Source organism: Ixodes scapularis, unplaced genomic scaffold (genome assembly GCF_016920785.2).
Source record: "Ixodes scapularis isolate PalLabHiFi unplaced genomic scaffold, ASM1692078v2 PGA_scaffold1__304_contigs__length_218370807, whole genome shotgun sequence".
Taxonomy (NCBI): Eukaryota; Metazoa; Arthropoda; class Arachnida; order Ixodida; family Ixodidae; genus Ixodes; species Ixodes scapularis.
The window spans coordinates 175734520-175759799 of NW_024609846.1; the positions used below are offsets into that span (position 1 = coordinate 175734520).

Below are 25280 nucleotides of genomic sequence, written 5' to 3' on the forward strand. Positions count from 1 at the left end.
TCCAAGGAGCATGTAGCTCCCATGTGTTCTGTGAACGAAGCATATTTCAACTGACCGTAGCAGCCCCATTTCATGAAGACTAACCAAAATTTCACGAGCGCGGCTGTGCATGGTGTGTGACATTAAAAGCAGCATTAAGAAAAAAACCTAACAGAATGAACAATTGGGCGAGTTGTTACATATTCCTAATAAAGCAGCGCGACTAGACATGAACGAAGCGAACAACTAGACAGAACGAACGTTGTTTTGATTCCTAAAATAAGGTTTTCTTCTAGTATTGCGATTACTGCCATTTTCAAAGTGTTTATTATAGAACAAATGAAAACAGTTATTCGTAAAGAGGTATCAAACTTTATTAAGCATAGCGAGCGTACTCACACATGACCACAATCACTTACGAAGAAGAAAACAATCCTCAAGCTTTATAGTTTCATATTGCTTCTAGAGTGGTGTTACGCAATAATCATGTCTCTTGAAGTTGCTCTGGGTGGCACTGGGCATTGTAAGAACTAAGCATCGTGCAGAACCCTAAAAAAAGAAAAGGAACTTGCAGACTTCGTGGCACTCACCCACAGATGGACGCTCCGCCAAAGGCGCAACTAACATGACGGACACTGCATAACCAGTTAGAAAGTACACACCTAGTAGAGGTAAAACTAAACGATGTGAAACAACAAAACGAATATTAAATTAAAATCAATAGATACAAAACCCTCGCCAGGGCTTTCTTTGGTAGCTCATCACAACATCGCAATCTCTCGATGTGACTGTAGTGAACCAGCCATTTGCCATCTCTAAAATGGCTGTGAGGATGGAGTTGACACAGACTAGAGTGCCTTCATGCCCGGTTTGCTCAGGGTGATGACATCTGACAAGTTTCTTCAAAATGCTTTTTCTTTTTTTTTCGGAGCGCCTGAACACCACTTTTTGACACAAGCTCTTGGTGTTGACTAGCGGCATTTTGTTTACGGCTATCCCTTTGTGTTTTTCAAGTGAGAGCGTGCTGTTGGCATTGGGTGCTAGTACAAAAGACGTCATCACCCTAAGCAGAAGGACATTGAGGCTCCCTAGCTTAAACTGGCGATAATAACTGGCGCGACTACTCGAAAAGTTAACTTCGAGTGGCCGTCCGTTTGGCCGTGTTACTCTCTGTACGCGACGCGCTTAACGGCCATTACTGCCGACTGGACCTCGGTGGGACGTTCTCTTCCGTCTACCATCAGGCTGTTGAGACGACAGATGGCCTCTGCGAAGACTGCATGGCGATGCGGGCGCTGTAGTCGTACAGAGCCTAGGAAGGAAGTGAACATGTGTGGACTTAGAGACACCCTTCGAAAGACTTCGCTGTTAAATGATCTACGTACTATCGCGGACAATATGAGCTGAAACAGCGCTCCGGCCGGCGCAGTGTACTACCTGCGCCACCTGTCGCCTTGCTCCGCACGCATGGCGCACACTGAGGCCGAGATAAATTCTCCCTTGCGCTCGCTGCGCCAGTGCGCTCTTCCGGCTGTCTGGTAGCGAGACAGCGGGTGCGACAGCATGCATGTGTGTGGTAGGATGGCGGGGCACGAAGGATTGTACTGGTCGTCCCTATTTTGGAATTGATTTAATTTACTCTATCGCGCAGAATCACGTAGAAAAAACGCTGAGTGGTGAAGATAAAATTGTTGAAGTGTGTTAAATTGCAGCTGCGATTATCATTTTTGAAAGTCACATCGAAAGACGTTTCAGGTGGTTTTTGTTTGATTAAGTGCATGCACAAAGTAGGACATCGTAAAGTATAGGCCAAAATCTGTATGCCGGATTTAGTCCGGCTCTAAGGTATTATTTTTTTCTGTTTCATTGATCCCATACGTTAAAAAAAAAAAAAAAAAAAAAAAAAAAAAACCCCGGTAAGCATACATGTTACTGAGAAGGTTTTGTAATCTTGATTAGTATGAAAAGGTTCAAATATATTATTTCTTTATTACTGGGCCCACGTGTCTGGTTCGAACAAAACAAGTTGCTGACAAGACACAAGCTTTTTGTTTACAAATTCTTAGTCGTAATAAAGTGAGAGAAACAGTCATATATTTGCCAGGAGAAGATGTCAGACACAAAAGATTAATAGTTGGCGTGGAACTTCAACTGCAGTATACAATAAGATCGGGATCAAGGAGGCAGCACGCAAAAGTATGCGCTGGTTAACGGCGTTAAACTGTGTGTTGCATACGTAGCATCAAGCTCTGTTCCAATCGGCATAAGTCCGGTTCAGGGGCCCTGAGGCGCGGTAAAACTTGCAAAATAATTGAAAACAGCGTCATTCTCCCCTGACCCACGAACACGGCTCTCATCCTATCTGGTAAGAAATCATAGAGCGCGGGCACGAAGTCTGGCTCCGACCGAAGCCACTCCCATTCACCTCTTATTGCTTTCCAGAATTTGTGGGCAGTGGCGCGGTGGAGGGGACGCCGTGACATGACTACCTTGATGCACCTCCAGATGTGTTCGATGATATTCAGATCGACTCCTTTTGGGGGCCAAGGCAGCTTCGTCAGGCAGCGCTCCTCGAGGAGATACGAGCGTGACAACGCATTTTCGACTTCGGCGCTTTCTTGAAATGCACTAAAATGCAGGTTAGCTGAAAACGTGAACATTGGGCTACGCGGCACACGCACCGTGATGGTGGTTCCGTCGGCCAATATTAAAAAGTTTTTGTAGATCGTTTCCGCTGTCCCGCAAGGTTCTCCGCAATCCGCTACGAGATGCGGAACTCTGTAGGCAAGGCTAGCGCCGCGCATGCGCGGTAGGGGCGTCTTCGTTGCGGAGAGCGTAGCTCAGGTGGGAAACGGTTTACGAAAACTCGGCCATTTTCGCTAGCAGGCGGCCGGAAGAGCGCAGCGGCGCAGTGAGCGCAAGTGAGAATTTATCTCGGCCTCTGGGTGCGCCGTGTTTACGGAGCGATGAGACAGGCGGCGCAGGTAGTACCGTGCACAGGCCGGAGCGTTGTTTCAGCTCATATTATCCGCAATAGTACTAACTTTTGAACACCCTGAGGATATAAAAAGGGTGTTCTATGAACTTATACGCATAGTCACACCCTTTTAGCATTCTTATGTCGAGTAATGCATCCTTTCCTAAAGGAAGGTATACCTGCAATTTTATGCATCCTTTTTGGGGAGTATGTTGCTTTTGAGCGATTTCCAATTACGCGCTATATAGCCATAATGGTTAGGGCAGCCGACTCCAGCAAACACCTGCTCTGGCTAGATGACCTGATCAATATATACAGATTTCAAAACCCCCAGTCCAGCAAGAGAAACTCCGCCCCAAGGTTCGAATTATCAGAATTGAGGAGATTGGTGACAGAGTATCAGATAGCACAGCACCACCAACGTGCCAAGTATATGCACGTGAAATCCCCGTCATTAACTTTCCGGGATTTGAATAAATTTGAAGCTTCTAGAACGTTTTCTCGTGCTAAAAGTGCTACTGCGAAGACGTTATTTTTATAGTTTTGTTTTTGAGGTTAAGAGTGGAGGAGAAGCTCTTCGCACAAATCCCTCCTCTCTTTCTACATTAACAGCATTCGCTTTGTTAAAGCGGAAAGAATAGACAACTTTGTGGGAGGAACTTGTCCTGCACTCTTAACCTGGAAACGACTATGCGGAGCGCCAGTTCGTCTGCTTCTTTTGCAGGGGTTGTGGTGACGTCAGAACTCCGATCTCTGATTGGGGTCTACCCACTATCTTTCAATGGGTAGGCCTCAAGGCAGCTTGCTTTGAGGTCTACCCCACTATCCTTCAATCGGAGCCAATCAGAGCTCGGTTTTCTGACGTCACCAAAACTCCTGCAAAAGAAGCAGACGAACTTGCCTTCTACGCAAGTCATAAAGGGGCAATGCAACAATTTTTTACTTCGCGCAAATACCACCTAGAACGGATTCCTGACGTTAATGACCTATGAAAGACGCGTTCGTTTTTCACCCCACGCAATAGACGCCCGAGAAAAAAATTAAAGAAAAACGAGCAGCGTTTACCCCCTCTACTCGCAGCCAGAACAAGCGGCCACGTGATCTGGAGCCGATTATATGCCGTCAGTGTTGATCCACGCGCTGGGGTCGGCAAAGCACAGGACACGCGCCGAGTTCCAGACATTGTTATGGCTCGGCTATTGTCGTCATTGCAGCGATTGGACACTGGTTTCCCGGATGCTTCTCGAGCTAGTAATTATCACGAGCCCAAATCATTCAAATATCGTCATTGGGGTGTACTGCGATCCCCGTGTTACGTCATCAAATTTTGCAAAGAAGAGATTGATTGAAAATGATCGCTTTTGTCCTTGAAATTACACCGCAACAAAGGAGTTTATAGGAGGTATTCACTGGACGCCATATTTGAGGGCGATGTTTAGCGCGCATGATTGATTGATTGAAACGTTTATTTAATTTCCATGCCTCTGGTCTATGGAACCTCATGTGGCATGGGGAAGGGGGAGTGGGAGAGGGGTAGTGATGGATTAGACGTACCGTCCGATCCCGGAGGACCGGAGGTAGGAGATGATTGATGCGAAGATGAGATCTCTTTCTGCCGCTATCCGTTCTAGTGACGTCCCCTTACAGGACCATACAAGATGGTAGCAAGTCGCAGGGAAACCGCAGTGTGGACATCCAGGGTCAGGACCTGTGTCATTCTCATCTGTTGACTTGTAGAACTTGGCACGCCAAAAGGGAGTCACCATAGTCCGAGTCTGGAGCCTGTGTAGTGCCACTTGCTCCCATCGTGGAAGCTTGCGAGGGATCGGGTGGGGGTTAGAAGGTAGGAACGCTGCAAGGCGCGCTTTTCGTGCTCTTTGTTCTTCCTTCTTTTGGGTTAGATCAAAGCCCTCGTCAGGTGGAACGTCCCGCTGAACGGGCGAGGGGACCGGGCCTTGTGACGGCTGAGTATTTGCCTGTAGCAGCGCCCTCGCGGTCCCGTCCGCCCGCTCGTTCCCTGGAACGCCTGCGTGGCCCGGTATCCACGCGATGGTAATTGTTTGTCGAGCCGCGGCTTGACGAACTAGTTCGCGGATGTTAGCGCGCATGCTCAGAACGAGCTCACATTAATAGCCTGCTAAGATCGGCAACATTGATGGTGCTAAATGCACGCTCCAAAAAAAAAAAAAAAACTGCGGAAGCTCGCCGTCAGCACGCGCTCAGCAGCAGGGCACACGGATATGGCCGCCAGTGAATACTCCCTATTGGCCAGTGGCGTTGCGGGCGAGTATCCTCGAGTCTCACTAGTGCCAGTAAGCTCGTGTAAAGTGAAAAATATTCGATTTGAATATCATTTCACCGCTCCTTTAAGGCCGGTGCAGACACTTGCGTTTGAGTGCGTTTGACTGAGTCACCGGCACATCTGTGCTTCGTATGAAGCGTGGAATCTAATTCAAGAAATCATCTTGGCAGGCGATATAAGCAGCAGGGATGTCCTGGTTTCTGAAGCCGCAACGCAGTCAAACGCAGTCAAACGCAACCGTCTGAATACATGTTTTCAGCCTCGTCCTTCCTAAAGTCCTTCCTTGAGGCAACGTTACTAGATTACCTCAGTTGTGAAACTCAAGCGGAATGGGGTACCCCCCCTCACTCACTTCAGTCCGCCAAGTGTCGTTCGAATCGCCATCTAGATTTTCGTTTCATAACTGTGCGTTCCAAGGAGCAGAGATGAAGCGCCATCTAGACGCCGTGCTTCGAAACGTAGGTAGCGATCCCAGCGATCCCGACACGATTTCACCGTGCCCGATTCCCATAGAATACGCTGCAGTTACCAAAGCAGCTGTCCGGCGGCGCGTCGAGCGACGCTTGGCGAGTCGTGGTGAGTGAGGGGGGCTACTGTCCGTGCATGCAGCGTCTATGAGCAGTTCCGTAACTGAGCTAATCTAATAACGTTGCCTTGAGGTACCACCGTATAGACGATTTCAAGCAGCTGCGCATGGGCGCCGCCATAACCGACCTTCAGTTCTTGTTTCCTCTTATTCCGTTCGCTTCACTTTATCATTGCCACTGCAGGGCACGTTATCGCCACTTTAGGTGCTACTGCGTCCTTCTCCCCTGCATAGGCCTCTGTGGAGGCTCGTCAATGCCCGCTTCAGTGACTCGTCATTTCGGTAAAACAAGAGAAGGTCGGCTATGGCGGCTCAATCTGGCGCGTGATTAAAGCGTCTATAAGGAGTATTCATTGGGCGCCATATTTGTGGGTGCTATCTAGAGCGCATGCTCAGAACGAGCCCACATTAATAGGCTGCAAAGACCGGCAATCTTGGTGGTGCGGATTGCACGTTACAAAATAACTGTGGAAGCTCGCCATCAGCACGCGCTCAGCAGTCGCGCACACAGCTGTGGCCGCCAGTGAATACTTTTGGGTGCTGTTTAGAGCGCATGCTCAGAACGATCTCACATCGATAGGCTGCTAAGACCGGCACTATTGATGGTGCGGAATGCACGTTTTAAAGGAACTGTGGAAGCCCGCCATCAGCACGCGCTCAGCATTCGCGCACACAGCTATGGCCGCCAGTAAATACTCCCTATAAATTGCAGCGGTTGGCTCTCCCAATTGTGCTTTGCGGGCAAGTAGACGCTTCAGACCTATTCGAGTGTATAGTTGATCATTGGACGTTTTATGTCTGAAAGCTCATATCGACACTTCCGTTCCCCCCCCCCTCCCCCTAAAAAGAAGTAAAAAAAAATATTCATAATGATAGTTTTGATATTAACGAGTCAAAAATGTTTTTCAGTTCGTACCCAGAAGTGTTATCTATATAGCGGGGTATCCATCGGGATCCGTATTAACGAGACATGAATCTAGTCATGTTTAGAGAGTGCTCTTCGCGAAGGTTGATCCGGCGGCGACGGACGGCTAAGAAATAGGCTTGACCGAAGCTAAAGGGGTATTCACACGAGGGAGAAATCCCGGGGATTTCTCCCCGGCACGCGCGCATCACGAGACGAAAACGCGAGACTTTTGCACATCGGAAAGCCTGACGTTTTCGTCGCAAAATGCGCGTGCCGGGGAGAAATCCCCGGGATTTCTCCCTCGTGTGAATACCCCTTAAGGGCCGCGTTCCATGCATTTTCAGAATCAGTTCATCCTGCGTAATGCTGCGTTCGCGTGCATTAAAATATCAAGCTTTTTTTTTTTTTGCTTCTTTTTTTGGATAAGCGTCCAGACGTTCTATACATCACCACTGCAGCTTCACTCTCTATTCGAGCGTGTTTTCGCCTGTTGCACTCAGTGATTTTCCCGTAAAGATGTGCTGCGTTTTGTTTCGCTGCCTGGCTATCCAACAACGTGTTTTCGAAGAGAAATAAGATTGCGGAAATTATGGTTTGGCGAACGAAGTTTGGGCAAATGGCTCGAAGCTGTATGACGGGCTCACTAGCTCCTCAGCAAAGCTCGACGGACCATATCATTAGGCGCTGTTCGCAGAGGCGGAGTGCGCCCTTGTCTTCGCGCGTTTGTGTTTACCAGCCGTTCGTCGCTATGGGATAAATACAGCTCTTGTGTGCGTTTCTCTTGGAGATGTTTACTGAGTTTCGCTCATCGCGAACGCTTTCTCGCGCTATATTCTGCGTTTCGGTGCTTGCATTCTTTTTCTCTTATTGTGCAATCCTGCCCAGTCAGAGTCTAGAAGAAGCCCGTGGCTTAGCCTAAAGACGATTGCGGTTTCGAGATATTTAAGACTACACAAAAACGCTTGAGGACAAAGCGCAAACGCTAAACGTAGCCCGCGGCGCGCCGCAACGCACTCCGGAATGGAAGACGTCCGCTGCCTGTGTGAAGGGCTTATTACTGCTAACATAGAGCGACTAAAGTGAGCGAGTTCTTAAATTAGTTACTGAGTGAATTCTTGAATGAGTTATTGAGTGAGTTTGTGATTGAGTAAGTGAATGAGTGAGTGAATAAGTTAGTGAGTAAGCGAATGAGTGAGCGTTCTTATCGAAAGACGAAGGAGTAATGCGCAACGACCGCTTAGCCTACGAGCATAGGGCCATTATTCTCGGTTCGCTGGAGAAAAGGAAGAACAGCGGTTCACTGTTGGAGTGTCGGACGGGACTGACACGCGTCACTGACGTCACGCCGTTGCGGTGGCGCTGTTGTCGGCACGACGCATGCGCAGACGCTTTACGCGAATCTGGTTTCTGCGCACGCGCAATGTCCACACCTCGTTTAGGCGCGATAGTTTAGAAAGCAGGTTTTTACGTAAAAACAAATGAAAAAAAGCTATTTTTGTAGGAACTTTTATTGGAGATTAGTACAGAATAACTGGAGCGTGATATTTTTTATAAAAGTTTAGTTTATAAGGTTCTGCAGCACAATTAACATTGTCTTTACACAACTATGTCTCACCGGTGATTTCAGGCAGCGCGTCCCGACCTGGGTGCGTTCTAACTTCGATGGTAATTCGCGGCGCGCCCACTTGGGAGATGGGGGTTGGCATCCGTCCCCTGTGTGTTTTTATCATGTCTTACAGTGGTCAGTGTCAATAAGTTTTTCTTTGTCACCCTTATGCCATTTATGTTTCGGCGCCAAAATGGCCGATCAAAGCTAAAATAGGGCATTCACAGTGGACGCTACCGAATGCAATACTCTAGAAATATTCAGTGCCTCTAGTGTGGCGTAAACAGCGTTTACTAGCAAGTAATCAGCGTTTATTTGCTAGTAAACAGCGTGTAGGTACTGCGGAGGCGTGCGGCGAAAGGAACATTTTTACCAGAACGGCGGTGTGCAAGGCACGCAGCGGGGTAAACCATTTGCTCACGATTACGGATGTTTGTGGTTTCCTCTCTGGCTAACAACAAGCTCGGGCGGTAGCTGATCTTTAAACTTCGTCCCCCAGTTACGTGCGTAACGCACGTAACTGGGCGGCTGACGTGTTGTTTTGTATTCATATTCCTTATTTATTTATTAGCCACTTTGTAGGATGGCAGGGACAGGAGGTTGTAGGAACGCATAAGAGAGACCTGTACGTTCGCTTTCCTTTCATATGGTACAATGAAACAATAGTCTTGCTGTTATTGGTAGTTTTGTCGTCGCTCCTTACACGCATCCGAAGTGAAGAAAAAACTATAACTCATAACGAAAAAGAAAAACGACGGTGTTTTCTCCATTCGCACTACGTAGGTAGTCTCATTATGTATCAGCATTTTACTTTTTATCAGTAACTGAAAAAAAAAAATACTGTTCGACAAAATCAACGCTCGAACAGTACAAAAATACTGTTTGACTAAATAAAATCACGGGGGTAGCCTCATCTGCTGTCGCATGGCCTACAATATCGACCTTTTCATCTCAGTAGTTGCCTGACGGGCGGATAGAAGGCGCTGGTGCACTCGACACCATTAGGTTGCTTCAATTTGCTTGGTTTCGGTTTCACCGTGCACACGGACGTATTGCTGTTTAATGCCCTTTTCGCTTAATAGTATCACACAAATGTGTCCCTTGTAGTACACAGCCAGTAAAACAGTGGTACTCAGCTACTTGAAAACCATAAAATAGTTTCAATACTAAAATGCGAGATAAAAATAAGACAAAACCACTGATGCACACAGAAAATCATTGCCTACGGCCGTATCCGCTAACACAACTATCCAACAAAAAAAAAAAGAAAAAAGAAAAAAATTGGAATATTGATGCGTCGTGAAAAGCATGGTCGCAACCTGATTAACAATGTATTGAATCGCAAAGAACAGTCTCACTGCAAGGTTCTCGTGAAAGCCAACTTTTAGTGAATTGCGCCAACTGGAAGAGACTACTATAACGCAGATAATGTAAAAATAAGTGGATAGCTAGTCTGTATATCTTTCCAAGCAAGAGATTGCGGCCGGTGACATTTTGAGTTTTCATGCGTATGGCGCGTGCTTTGCTCGCTTTCCGAAGCCCCGAACACGCACGCGCTGGGCTCTGAACATCGCACGCTGGACTGTGATTTCGTGAGCATTGGAAATGTCTATAAATGAAAAAAATAATCAATGTGCAGGTGAGCTGGTGCGTATTAATCATGATTTTTAAACCAAGAGAGTGGGAAGTAAATTTAAAGATACATTAAAAAAAAAAAAAAAAAAAAAAACAGAAGAAAGGTGTCTGTCACCTTTCTCGTTTCTTCTAATATAGACGCTTTACACACGCGCCAAATTACAGCCGCCATTGCTGACCTTCTCCTGCCTTACCGAGATGCCGAGCAACTGAAACGGTAGTTCACGATCCTCTACAAAGGCCGAGGCTTTAGAAAAGGACACAGTTGAGTCTAATATGACAATAAACTGACCTGCTATGGTAACGATGAAGTGAAATAAACGAAATAAGAGGAAACAAAAACTGAAGGTCAGTTATGGCGGCGTCCATGCACAGCTGCTGCAAAGCGTCTATATCTTCACGTTTCCTTCCCAGTCTCAGTGTTTAAACATCACGATTAACAGTGTATAGGCTTGTTTTTATCGAACAAATTATTTAGTCGAGACCAACCTAGCCCGAATGGAAAATTTCTTTAACAATCGGTTCCGCTCCAGTACTCCTTAAAGGCTGAACTCCATGGGACGAATATGCTGCGAATAACCGACGAATGTTGCCCGGCGGCTTTTGCTCTGCGCGTGGAATCACCACAGTGGCTGCTATGTCGCGCGCAAAGCGAGCGTGCCGTCGGGCGGCATTCGCCAGTTATTCGTCGGATAATTCGCTCCATTTAGTACAGCCTTAAGAGCATTTCGCGACATTGGCTTTGGGAAATAAACTACCACATTTTCCGGACTATAGTCCACAGCCGATGCGTATTTCGGAAGAGCAAATTTGGTGTCCAAAATAAGTTTGTGCTTAGATAGCTCGCACCCGGTGCACAGTCCGCACTTAGTGCCTAATCCGAACGTAAAAGAATATCACACAAACCACACCTTAACGAATGCCTGCTGTGTTAGCTCACGCTGAAACTTATATTATACACAAATCAACATTAATATACTCCGTTATTCATAAAATTCTTCACGTCTTCTCACAGTGAACGATCTAGAAAAAAAAAATCATTGTATAGTCCGCGCCTGTAGATAGTCAGCATCAAGTAAAATTTAAACTTTTAAACAGGTATAGAGTGTGCGTTATGGTCCGGAAGAAAACGGTTTTCGTTGTAAGGGCATTTGCTTAAGACGTTCTGAAATTATGAGATAAGTGACAGGCTTTCGTCAAATGAAACCCAAGACTTGTCTTCCGTAAAATTTATGAAATGAAAATAAAGGGCGCAAGACAAGTGACATCGGGCAAGTTTGGCTGAGGCCGAATGCTAAAGATCTGTCAGACAGATCTTTATCTGTCTGAACAGATGCGTGTTGTACAAATCGGCGTCGAAAGGAACTAAAAGCAAATATATATTCGCTATTGACGACGCTGCAATCGGGGGATAAATTTTATCCAGATGGCTTCTTTTCGGCATCCTATTGCGGACCCCAGACACTCAAGCTATCCGTGACAGTATCTTACGCAGAGAACATCAGCTGTTGCGTTAAAATAAATAATTGAACGAGACTGGTGATCTTATGAAACTATTTAAGCACTCAAAAGAATTCATACAGATGGGACCAAGCACGGCACGCAGTTTCTTGAAATTCATGAATTAACCGATCAAACGAATGTTCATATTAGAAAAAAAAAACGATTAAGAACGTCAAAGACATGTAGATAAACTATTATGAACAAACAAATTGCCTGATATTGACGTACTGTTATTCCTAGCATGATATTTTTTTCTTGCTTCAGTGTAAAAATGCAAGTTATACATTTGTTGCCTGTCCCCTCCGAGTTGCCCGATATAATCAAAAGCAACAGTTTTGGATTTGTTTCAATACAAAGCACGATGGTTTTGGGAAAAGGGCATTATGGCCCCTTACCCAGATTATGTACAATCGTAAATACTGTTTCGTAAACGCATTTTCGCGTTCTTGATAATATGCGAATACCGGAAATTTTAAGAATATTTCTTGCGCACAATATTTTGGCATTGGGAATGGTATGTTGTGTATTCGTTACCACGAAGTACTGTATTCGCGTAATTATTATTTTCTGATATTTTTAATATCCCGAAGCGTACGAAAATTAACTAATATAAAAAATTGAGCAATTTACAGTGCCTGGCACTTCTTATTGCGAACGTTTCGGAACTACTAGTAAGCAAAGCGAAGTTGTCATATGTAATTGGCCTTCGAGCCCTCGTGTTGTCTTAGAATCATCTGCGTACTCAATGTGCGTCAGCGCTAACGCCAATTTCTCTACCTCCTCTAGCCATTTTACACGTATCCGTACGCCGAAGGTGCATGTAGTCAAAATGTGTTCAACAATTAACTGCATATGTTAGGCAACTACTGATGTACGGTAATAAATACAAATATCGGGCGGCACCTAACACAGTGTAACAAAACCGGGGTGAAACGCGACAAAAAATGCGAATACAACTCATCTACCAATGCACGGAGGAGAGCGGAGCGACGAGTTGAAGCAACCTAATAGCGATGTGCGCGACCAAAAGCGTCGCTGCAGTCAGCTTTCCACGATTGGCCAAACCATGGGCATATGAGCATTGTCAGATTGTCAACTTTGACGGTGTTAGTTCCGGATTGCGATGGCTCCTAGCTTCTACTGTGCTTTTTAAACACACCACCGAACTCGTCGTCGCACCTGATGGTAAGTAGCCAGGATAACAACTGGTGACGTCACGGCGAGGCAAATCCCAGTCGTGACGTCACGGATGGAAACCATAAGAGGGCGCCACCGAAACATCTCGGCGCTAATAATGGCGGCCGCATCACAGGATTCCAAGATGGCAGCCCCGTGCGAATGAAGAGGACAAGGTGTATAGGGGCTGACGTCTTGCTCGCCACGATAGACAGTACCTGGAGTTCATGGCTAATTTAGTATGCCGGTGTCGCTTCAGATTATAGGCTTTGTATAACTTTCACCAGTATTGATTTCTTCGGCATTTAACTCGTTTTACGAGGCAAATCAAACACATGCATCGTTTTTTATGTGTCCGTGCATATGCAAGCACGTGCAAATGCTCGTGCGCTTGCGCTCGCACATGAACTATCAAAAATAACCAAACGTGTTTCGTGTTCGTATACACCATTCTAATAGACCTATTGCTAAATCACCGAAATATTAAGGGGAACGCAGGGACTCGTGTTCCGCGCGCCACACGCGCACGCCTCCCCCGTGTTAAAAGTTTCCAAGTAAATAACTAAAATAAAGCGTTGACGCACGCGCGTGCAGTATACAATTTCTTTTAGGCTCTTGCTATTGGAGACGTGAGCGATCGAAAGCGTCGCTATGGTCGGCCCATCACAATTGGCCGAATGCTGACTATGACGTCAGCAAAGGATATCAAATCGGCGCAAATAAGAGGAATGTAATAACTTCAATTTCGACGGTGTTGGCAGTGTTGCTTTGAGAGCGCTATGATTTCAGGCATTCAACATGCCCATTATAAACACCATTGAACTTGTTCTTGACAAGGTGATGACGTCACGAAAGGTAACCAAATGAGGGCGCCACCGAAACATCTCGCCGCTAATAGAAGGGTTAAGGCCAGTTCAGACACTTGCGTTTGAGTGCGTTTGACTGCGTTGCGTCGAGAACCGAAAGCGAGTCACCGGCACATCTGTGCTTCATATGAAGCGTGGAATTCGATTCAAGGAATAATCTTGGCACGCGACATAAGCAGCACGGATGTCCTGGTTTCTCGCAGCCGCAACGCAGTCAAACGCAGTCAAACGCAACTATCTGAACCAGGCTTTACTGCTGCTGACGCCAGCCCGTGCGGCGCGTGGAACACCATTCCCTGCATTCTTCTTGATGCTTGGGTGATTTAGCAATAGGTCTATTGGGCCTCATCTGGCATTGGGGAAGGGAAAAGGAGCTTTGGTGCTGACTAAACTCACTGGTTTCTGTGAAAGTAGCGCAAACATCCCGTATGGTCGCTATCTTGGTCAGTGAAATGAGCGATTTCTCCCTGACCCCTCCGTTCTTGGTGAGCCGATCTCGATTCGCTGGTCTTTTGTCGAGACGTTTCTTGTATACCGAGATTTTTCTATCCACACACCGGCGATACAAGCGTACATCTTCGTACCACCACCACACTCTGTGTCGGGTCTTGAAAGCACTGAAAAATAGTTTAACGGTTTTGAAATACGCAAGAAGAACAATAATATTGTAAAAGATCCGTGGAGATGGGCATGACTGATAAGTTGATTGCACACACCGTGCCAAAGACGCTTATGTTGGCGAGGAACGCTTCCAGTACATTGATGCTCCATGGTGATCTTGGCGCGACTGGTTTAAAACGACCCCTCTGAAAGCTTCAAAGATTTGAATGGACCGAGATGGTGATTTCCGTGGCAGCGTACCCAGATTAGCCAATCGCCTTGCGAGGTTTCGTTCGTCTGTATGTTAGTATCTGTTTGTGTCCGGCTAGCAGGTAGGGAAAGCAATGGCGCTACTTTCCTAGGATACAATGACTTTAGTGCTGACGATTGATTATACCCAGTTCACACGGCAGCGTAAAGATTCCTTTGGCACAGGTACCTCTAGTAAAGGGAGCTGGAGATCGTAATCACACGGCGCATAAAGTTCCCTTTCGCTAAGGGAGGTCCTGTGTTAAACGGAGCTCACCATGCTCCCTTTACAGCTACAGGGAGCAGCCTCGGACCCAAGAACTCAAAGTAAAAATCACAGATAAATAAATATACCTCGTTTAATGCATTATAACAAATTGAATACATATAAGTAACAAATTATGAAATGATTGTGAACACAAATGTGAAAGAATAGTACAGTAACGAGGAACGAATACTCCAGCTAGCAGGTAGCAGTGGCGGCACGTGAAAAAAATGTGTGCTACGAACGCAAACGCGATGGACCACTGCGAGTTCTTTTTCGAGGTTGCAGACGAGTCGTCCGACTCTCCAGCCTAGGACCTTTCATCCTCGTCGTCGTTCATCCCTTGTGATGGCGTGACTGGCGTAGCCGTGAAACTGACGCAGTTGGTGTTTCTGCCGGGCACAATTTAGCTACTTCAGTGAGAACTTTGCCGAAAAAAGAGCTGCTAAACAGAAAAAGGTCGCTCGCCTCGCAATTAGACTGTACTAGAAAGGAGGAGTGGGGCCATCGGAGTGCTATTTTGGTACCCCCGCATGTGCAAAGAACGGCTAATCCAAGCCACTTCGCTCGTAGCGCCCTCTCGGGCGCTACGAGCGATGTGGTTTTGATTAGCCGCTTTTTATAAAAAAACGCGTTTCGTTCCAACGCCAAGCTCGACCGGCACACTGGTCAAGGTCATAGAAACGATAGAACGCCGGACTATATTTATTTATACAACCTAGACGTCAGGCGTCACGTACATAGTCACCGCGACCTGCCTTGTCATCACAACGCCGCGCGACATCAAGCAGGACGACGCCTTGACGTCAACGTCGTCATCGACGTTGACAACGTGCGTTACACGACATCAAGACTGCGCTCTGACGTCATACTTTTTTGACAACGACGACGATGTCAACGTTGACGTTGATGACGACAACGTCACGAGACGTCAATATGACGGCGTCCTTGTCAATGCAACGTCATAAGCACGCTTGGTGTTAGTTCCTTGACGTCGTTGTCAACATGACGCAACTCGACGTCACGAAGACGTCCCGACAGCTTCACGACGTCGACGTCATCGTCGACGACGTTACACGACGTAGAGACTTCGTCGTGACTGCGCGTCGACGTTGATGCTGGTGAAGGCGACGACGTTACACGCCGTCAAGGCTTCGTCGTGACGTTGACGTTCAGGATGACGTCAGGACGACGTTAACGCTACGTCATAACCATGTTTGACGTTGCGTGGGGCCTGGACGTCAACGTCGGCATTAACGAACACGTCCGCGTCGTCCTCAATGTGGCGCGCGACGTCATGATCGCGTTACAACGGCGGCTTGATGTTGCCTAACGGCGTCGTCCTCAATCCGACGTCACGACCGCGTTACAGCAGCGACTTGATGTCGTCAAACGGTGTCGTCCTCAACGCGACGCGATGTCACGACGGCCTTACGACAGCATCTTGGCGTCGCGTAACGTTGTTGACGATGACGTCGTGGCGTCGTCGTGTCTTGGTGCTTTGACGTTACCTCTGACGTCAAACTCATAAAAAATACAATATAGCCGTTAAAAGGGCACTGACACTCCAAAGGTCGTATTATTTTTTATTGTCTAAAGACACGCAAAAAAAAAAAAAAAAAAAAAAAAAACGCATCGCGAAAAAAAAATGTTTGCGCGCGCGCGCGCCTTTTTATTTTTGGCGTTTATATTTCCCGCGCTCACCTCCTTGCTTATTTTGATCGGTGACGTCAAAAATCAGGAAATTTAGAAGCTTTGTAGGCGACGCTTCTATAACATTTAATAACGGAAATCGTAAAACATGTTTTTTAACGCAATTGCGAACGCACTACGGCCCCTCTTTTTGAAATATCAAAAATCAGATTTCGGTGTGATGTCGCTTCCTGAATTTGTATCCTCCCTCGGAAAACTTGGCGGCGCTTGAGCAGAGGCTCATCGGCGAGTCGGGGAAGAAGCCGTTTTTTTCCCGTGCCCTTCTATCCCGCCTAGCTGCTCACCTCCTCGCTTCGGGTCGCGGTGGCAACGGCGCTTTGCTTCATGGCGTGGAGCGGAGGTCCGAAAGAAAGTCGAGTCGCAGGAGACCGCAAAATTTGACTTACTGCACTGGCGCGGACGCGCGGGAACTTCAATTTCGGCATTTGGAATTTTTTTTTTTTTTTTTTTTAAATTCAGAAGTACTGAATTTCCAAGTTTCGAGTTTTGAGGGTAATGTCCCAGCATCGTTTTCAATCGTTTCGGATAATAAAAAAAACTATGATTTTGATGTGTCAGTGCCCCTTTAAGGGGCTATATTGCCCATATGACCTTGACTTGTGTCGTTGCTTGATCGCAGCGAAAGTAACGCTGCGATAAAAGTGGCTTGGTTCCACCTGATCGCTTTCCTCATTTTAAATTGCAACTGAAAGCATGAGCGGAGCCTATAGCTCGTCCCTTCTAGTACACTCTATCGCAATAGAAACTCGTAAACGAAGATGATTTAGGCCACTGTGGCCAGACGGGTCTGACGTTTTAAAGCAAGTCTCGTTTAGGTGCGCCCTTAGAATTAGACAAAAAATAAAATAAAGTACCGCAGAAGCAAGCACAAATAATATTTAGGTTTTATATATGGAATATTTCACGCACAATAATCAAAAACTGCGAGTCAAACAGATTTCGAGGAATACTTGTCTATCCCGTGCTCCTCTCGCGGTTTAGCAGGAAAGCAATCGACATCAACTTAAAGTGCTCTGTTTTGTCGTGTGATCAAGAATGCCTTTTACTACAGGTGCCTTCAACTAAGGGACCTAAGCTAAGGGTACCTTCACGCTGCCGTGTGAATTGGGTATTAGAAGTACCGTCCCGGAGGACCGTAGGTATATGATGGATGAAAAGATTAGTATTCGGTCAGCTTCGAAACGAGCTCACATTAATAGGTTGATAAGACCGGCAAACTTGATGGTGTGGAATGCACGTTGCGTAAAAACTGAGGAAGCTCGCCATCAGCACGCGCTCAGCAGTCGCGCAGACAACAATGGCCTCCAGTGTATGCTCCCTGTTGCTCCAGTTGCTAATACGACGTGTTTATCGTTTAGTTTTTGGCATTGTACTTTTCCTTAACAAAAATTAAAAGAATGAAAACGAACGCTTGCTTTCTAGTTAATTTTATATAACGGGTTAACTTAGCTATCCGAAATCGTATGGGCTGCACTACCCTACCAAGTTACTGCCTTTCTGTTTTTGCTTCTAACTCACTCGGGCCGACGAAGGTACTGCCTTGCTTTTATAATGCACGCGTTACAAGTTGACGGTTTACGACAACCCCCTTCTTTCCTTTGTGCAGCAGTGTTATTTAAACCTTTTCGAGCGTGGCGTCGTGTTGACGGCCAACGCGGAATCCGAAATTGAATTCTCGTCTCTGCGCGAGTACATACCGCACTGCTGCGGGCGGTATAGTATTGACGAAACGACAGAAAACCCTCCTGTACTGGCTCGGTTCCTTGGAAACGACCTTGACTATCAAAAAAACAAATGAACAAAACAATAGAAGGACAAGATAAATGCGAATCGGACAGAGACACACACACAAAAACAAATGGGACAGCGGGAGTTGTCTCTACGGTTCGCTCGTGTGTTCAATATTGTTGTTCGGGGAGTGTGCCTAGATTACAGAGTGTTTCAAAATGCTAGGTTGGGACCACGTCGGTCATGGCCCGCGTTCGCAATGCGAGCTGCGAGGAAGACTCGAAAGTGTCGATCGTCAGTCACCAAGGGTCTCGATGCCCTTTCCTCCTCTCCACGCGACAACTGAACGCATGCGCACTTGCGGCGACCATCATGCGCAGGAGGAAGCGTCCGCCATTATATTGCGAGCGATTTCCACGGTTTGAGTCGCTTCCTCTCTTAGATCTGGGCTCTCTAGGAAGACGTTCCCCATATTTACGTACGGGCCCTTCTCTGTTGACTCGTTTCCGGGGATGAAAGGCGGGTACACTGCTGACGTTTCGTGACGAGACTGCACGTTTCCATGCGCCTTCTGGGGAAGTCGTTTCTTGTGTCGCTTAATCCGAGGAAGTCGTTCTTCGCTTCGGAAACTCTCGGTTGTTGTCCGCCCATGCAAATATTCGGGAGCAAAATTTTGATCGAAGACTAGCTTCATTCGCCGAGATGTAAGTCGAGAAGTTAAGCCGCCTTTCTGCATCTGCTACATACGGGGAAAAGTCGTCGCGTGGGCGAAAAAACAAACAAACAAATAGCCCCCGGATTTGTACGAGAAATAAAGAAAAAAAAAAAAAAAAAGACCGGGGCGGTTAAAAAGCGAGTTTAAATTTCGCTGATCCAATAACGTGGAAGAGAAATATGCGTGGGACGTAAAGTAGGATTAGAGAGTTGTGCGTACGCATCTCGTGTTGAGGATTTTATGGTAGTCGCTTGCAGAGTGGGGCAAAACTCTTCACTCAAATAAATATTCAATTGAATTTGGACTCTCTGAGATTATCTAAGTCAAATTCACGAAACTTTTAATGTCTTTATTTATTTTAGAGGTTGGACGGAGGCAGATACTTTTCGCTCGAGTGATTTGAACCATTACTCTAACGACATCGGACAAAAAAGCGATACGACGAAAAAAAAAAAAAAAAAGCAAGAAGAAAGAAAGAAGAAAAAACAAGAACACGAGCACACGCTGACTTTATTATACATATAAATCGAGTATTTGTTGACTGGTTCAGCTGATTCAGTAAAACGTAACTGCACTGCAGAGAAAAAAAAATAAAGAAATAAAAAAAGCTTTGTTTGGTTTAGCGCGCAGGTTTGGCCGCATTTTTTCCCACGAACATGTACTCCGTTCTGGAGTGAATGATGAACGTCATTCAGGCCCTATGATGAGCAAATTAATTAGTGCTAATTTCGAACATCTGCACGAGTGCGGATGCTCAAAATACACGCAGATTTAGGCACCGAGTTACACTTTTTTTTTCTATTAGATTCGAGGTTCGTTTATGCAGCATTTCATGGGGAAAGAATAAACTATTCACGCTTTTTATTGGCTCGAATTTTCGTTTATAAGCACGTTTGTGTACCCAAGCATCCGTAGTTTATGATCACCTGTTTTAAACCCACTAGTGCCAAATAGGAAGGTGCTCTGAAGCCCTCGGCACCTACAAACTAAAACAATTTCTCACATTTCAGGGCGTAAATCAGCTCTTGTGTTCCAAAACGAAGGTTGATGCATGCGGCGGCACCTCGTTTAACATTAAAAAGGGTGTATCTCTCGAAATAAGGGATCTGAAGGGGCGTACCCATGGGTGTAAGCCTTTGAAACATACTTTTTACAATCCGAAGAGTGTGAAATGTTTTAGTGCGCACGCTGTACCAAATCATTTTGACATAAACAAAATTATTTAAAAGACAGAAGAGAGCGTGTCGGTTTCCGGCATGCGCGAGTAGCACACACAAAAGAAGATTGTTTCGTGAAAGTTTCAGACATTGTTTCATGACAGTTTCAGACATTGTTTTGTGACAGTTTAAGACATTGTTTCGCGACAGTTTCAGACACTGTTTCTTCCCAGCTTAAGAAACGTAGGTGGTGGCTGTTTGTGCTCACGCTTTTTACTTCGTAATTTGTTTTTCGGCGCTCTTATCGGCTACGTCTGATTGGCTGGTGGGTGATATGCTGGGGTCTCGTCACGCCCCGCGTTTCTCGGGCCGCAGTCGTACTGACGTCGCACAAAAGTGAGGCAGCAGACACTGTTCGAGGTCGGAGTCTGCAGACACTAGCTGCGTTCAATTTACCTGCAAAGATGCAGAAGTGTGTAGCGCAGTCTACTTCCGGTATGCGTATTGAGATAGGACCGGAAGTCCACCGCCCTACACATTTTCTGCACCGGTGCAGGAGGTGCATGCAAATCGAACGCGGCTATTTTCTGATGCGTGTTTATTTCTTGCATGACGGTCGCCTTGTTCGTGTCAAACGCTGTCTGCAAACCTGTTTGAAGCATACATATGTGTGAAGCAAACACGCTTTGAAAATGTTCGACGCGTGCCCGCAAATAGTCATCGTGTCTGAGGCAAACATCGTGTCTTTTGTTTTCGACGTACGAGTGGCGTGACTTGAATGGGCCGTAAGCGACTAGGAGAATTAGAATCCGGGCAGGGTCGAACGATAGCGAGCGTCGCTCACCTCGTAGATGAAGGCGTACTGCTCCTTGGTCTGGACGCAGCCGCTGCGGTCCTGGCGCAGCTTGAACACGACCCGAGGAACGTCCACCCGACGCCGCTCCTCGAGCTCGTGCATGCACACGTCCACCGCCAGGACGGTGCCCGTCCGTCCCGTGCCGGGGCTGCAAGAACACGTAGAGACCTTCGCAAAAAAATCGCCTTTGGCGCGCTGCCGTCTTTGTCTGCTGGGCTGTGGAACGCCTTCTGAGCATGCGCTGTTGCTCGGCTGCGCGGTACATCAGATGCTACGCATGCGTGTACACTCAATGACTCAGCAGTTTTCACCCGGGCTATAAATGCAAAGCTCTATAGTAGGAGCAAAAACAACGCACTCGTGCACTCTCAGAAATCTAGAGCTGTCAGCGCTCCCGGAAAAAGCGATTGGGAAAGCCAATCGCTTCAATCTACGGAGGGTGCTCGGCGAATGACTGGGCTGATAATAAATGTTTTGAAGTTTAAACCTAAAAGAAAGTGTGTACGCTGTGGAACTGGGCACGGCGGTTCACCGTGCTCAGTAACTCAACGGAGAGAGTTTTTTTTTTTTTTTTTTAAGGTTTAACTTTGAACATTTTATTAGCGCCGTTATTTACTGAGCGCTCTCCGTAAGTGATTCGATTTTCCGAGTTCTTTGCCGGAAAGCTGTCGCTTCTGATTTCTTAGAGCGTGGAATAATGTACCAAAAATACGTCGTGAAAATATTTTCTTTTCTTTAAGTTGATAGTGTGCACGTTGGCATGTAGGGATATAGAAAAGCTTGCACTTGTCTGACGACGATCGAGGCAGACGGGCACGTGTCATAAGCCATCCAGAGCTGTAAGAGCGTACGACGAAATAGTAGACCTTGTAAGCTATCGGGTCACTTCCAAACAATTCCTTCTTAGAGTAGGTTTCTAATGATTTCGATATTCCTCCCTCAAAATAATGGAAGTCGAATGTTTTATAAAATTCGAAGCAATTATTTATTGTTATAAAGAGTTAAACGAGAAGACACTGGGGAAAAAACGGGGCTGTGTCTTTGCGGTGCATTGCTCAAGAAAACGTCAAGATCCTATACAAACAAAAATGGCGGAATGTAGGAGACGAGAGCACGCGAGGACGTCGGAACGCCGAGCTTTGACTGGAAATTTTAGCAGGACGCAAAGTTAGCTGCCTTAGTTTCTACTCACTCCTCGAACACGTTTGAAACGCGCTGGAACAGCGAGTAAAGACAAAGACAGGTAGCCTTTTCGCCTACCCGAAAATCATTCTAGTGAGTGCTCGGCTCTCTGGCATCTCTGCGCGCTCTCATTCCCTCCTATCCCTCAGTTTCTTTTCTACACTGTAGCATTGCATGTCTCCTATAAACACTATACTCTGGCGTCTTTATGGCACGTCGAGAACAGTCATATAACCAGCACGTTCCCGCTTCGGTTCCCCAGCTATATCCCCTCCAGTCCACTCTTTCCTATGGCGAGGCATTGGGAGAACTTCCGCACAGCCAGCGACTGCCTCGTCCCCTGAACCGAGCGTACGCCCGATCAGGAGAGGAAGACGGCACGTGTACTTTACTTTGGCGCGCATGCGCAAGCACGCGCACGCGCGGGAGAGTAAGGGGTTGCTTAAAAAAATGCTACTGCATACAAAAATGCATAAAATAAAACTACGACAGGCGCAGGCAAGCCCGCGAACGACTTCCATACTTCAACCGCGGACAAGGCCGAATAAAATAACGGACATACCTACACATACCGTTTAAAAGATTCGGCTTATTACTTTTACAACTGAAATAATTTTTGCCGTTTTTTTTTATTTCTTTTTTTTTTGTGGGAGGGGAGAACAACTTTTGACGTGCCATGTTTTATTTGTGGACAGTCGGGAAAGCAAGGTCTATATAATTTTCTGCGATAGGAGTGCCAACAAGCAGTCCGTTTTGTCGTGCACAACCCGCCCAAATGAATAGTGAACCGAACCGCGAGGCACTGGGAAACCAATTGCAACACGGCACCTGCATCCTATGAAAGGTGGGTGTACCCGTCTTTGATCGCTCGGCAATGCGTTGAGGTTTAGGCTGTCCGGCGCAAATTTCATACGCGCTCCACCGGGGGAATAGCCCATGCTAACCGACAGCTGAAGGAACACTTGACGTGGCGAATTCGTAGCCAATGAGACTGCAGCATTAGGCGCTAAGATTCCCAAACAACCAATCACGGAACGGAAAGAATGATTACCATACTAGGTCACGGCTTGCGTTTCTAAGGCTCTCAGTGACTAACATATCAAGCTGCGTTTGACATAACCTCACTCGGTTAGTTCCTTCTTTTTTTCATTCTTTCGTTTGACACTTCCCTTTAAAGTTTTGATAATAATGCAATTAAAGACAAAGGTGCAAGCGAGCTGGACAAGAATGACGAATATAATCTCTGGAGAAGGGAAACATTTTCATTTAATTTCATTTCATTTCATTTTATTCACCTCAAGGGCGTCCGATGGACGCATTACATGAGGGGAGATTCAAAACATATGACAAAGATTTAAAAAAAGAAAAAAAGACCGAATAGCAAAACACGGAAAAGTGAAATGTGATCGCGGATTCACCCATTGTCGTCGAAGAAAGCGAAATAAAGAAAGAATATGGCCCCAACAAAGCACAAAATCTATTATACAAGAACATGATCAAGGTGAGTAATTGTGCAATAGTGAACACTGATCTCTAAACGAAATGGGATTGCTGTCAGTAACAATATGATCAGGTAGTGCATTCCAGTCTCTCATACAAAGTAATAAGGGGGAGAAAAGGAAAGTGTTAGTGCGACTCAAGAATGGTTCTAGTTTCCGACAATGATCTAGTCTTGGCGATGTAAAACTGACAGGGCGGCAATAAACTGATTTAAACGGCGAATCGCTGTAATAGATGCTTTGTGAAAAAAAAACAAAAACAAAGCCGAGTTATTTTACGTCTTAGTTCAAGAGGAGAGAAATTATTGCTAGTTTTTAAGGCCGAGACACTAGTTTCCGGTGAGTAGTTGTTGTGCATAAATCTTACTGCTTTGTTTTGGACATATTCGATTCTTTGAAAAGGTAAGTTTGGTGGGGGTTCCAAATGGTGCATGCATACTCTAATTTGGGAAGCATTATTGTCTTGTATCCGAGTAGTTTTGTTTTAGGTGGGGCAATATATAATGTTCGTCGCAAGAAGTCAGGCGTTTTCAAGGCACTGCTTGTAATGCATTCAATGTGGTCGTTCCTTGATAGGGTGTCTGTAAAATGTATTCCCAAGTACTTAGACGATGTTACATGTTCCAGGTGTTGTGATAACAATAAATATTGTGATTGTGTTACTGCAGAAGACTTAGTGACGGACATATGTTTACATTTGCGAGCGTTTATGCTCATCTGCCACATAGAGCACCACGAAGATCTCGTATTTAAATCGTCTTGAAGTAGAGTTGAATCGTTATTTGTAATAATTTTTCGGTAAATAACGCAGTCGTTGGCAAAGAGCCTATTTGTGGAGTTTATGAAAGAAGGAAGGTCATTTATGTATTTTAAAAACAACAGAGGACCGAGAACACTACCCCGGGGGACCCCGGACGCAACAGTGGACGGACGCGATGATGATTGGTTAATTTTGACTATTTGTTTTCTGTTTTCAAGAAAGAAAGAAATCCAGTTAATGACGAAAGGATCGATTTGTAGACGTGAAAGTTTAAGAAGAAGGCGATGATGAGGAACAGTATCGAATGCTTTAGCGAAGTCACTAAAGATGATACCGGTCTGAGCGGTAAGAGGAGTATTGAAGTGAATATCCGTAACAAATACGAAAACTTTACTAGTGCACGAGTGACCTTTTCGGAAACCATGTTGATTAGAAAAAAAGAAGTTACACTTGTCTAGGTGAGATATGATATGTGTATACAAAACATGTTCCATGAGTTTGCATGGCACGCTGGTAAGTAAAATGGGGCGATAGTTCGTAGGATCGGAATGGTCTCCTGATTTAAAGATCGGCATGACCTTGGCGTAGCGCCAGTCAAGTGGGACTGAGCCGGAGTTATGGGATTGTTGGAATAGTTTGCAAAAGATATTTGAAGCTGCATGCTTGATTATTTTCAGAAATGTAGCAGGATTTCCATCATCACCGGGTGCACTGCTCGTGGGCAGGTCTTCTATTACTTTGAAAATGTCGTTCAGATTAAACAAGATGGGCAGCATAAGTGGATAACTATTTGTAATAGCGTAATGGGGTGATGGGTGTGTTTCCTGGGTAAACACGCTAGAGAAGAATGTGTTTAGCAAATTAGCAGCATCAACATCACTTATCTTTTCGTTCTGTTCATTTGTAAATGTTGGGCGATTTCTGTTCGATTTAGGGTTAAGAATTTTCCGAAATTTCTGGGGAACAGATGAATGCATGCCGGGAGAGGTCACAGAAAAAAAGCGTTTCTTAGCATCTTT

General features: G+C 45.9%; 1 protein-coding gene across 1 annotated transcript in view; it reads right to left on the bottom strand.

Moving 5' to 3' along the window:
- Nucleotides 1-335: 335 nt before the first annotated feature.
- The window catches only part of LOC8053006, a 188210-nt gene continuing 163265 nt past the window's right edge, over nt 336-25280 (bottom strand). Inside the window, exons 12-13 of the mRNA XM_029976792.4 lie at nt 20809-20968; nt 336-1291 (exon numbers count right to left, since the gene is read on the bottom strand). Of these exons, the coding sequence (XP_029832652.2) occupies nt 1220-1291; nt 20809-20968 (232 nt within the window). The 3' untranslated portion in view covers nt 336-1219. The remainder of the gene's footprint in view (nt 1292-20808; nt 20969-25280) is intronic.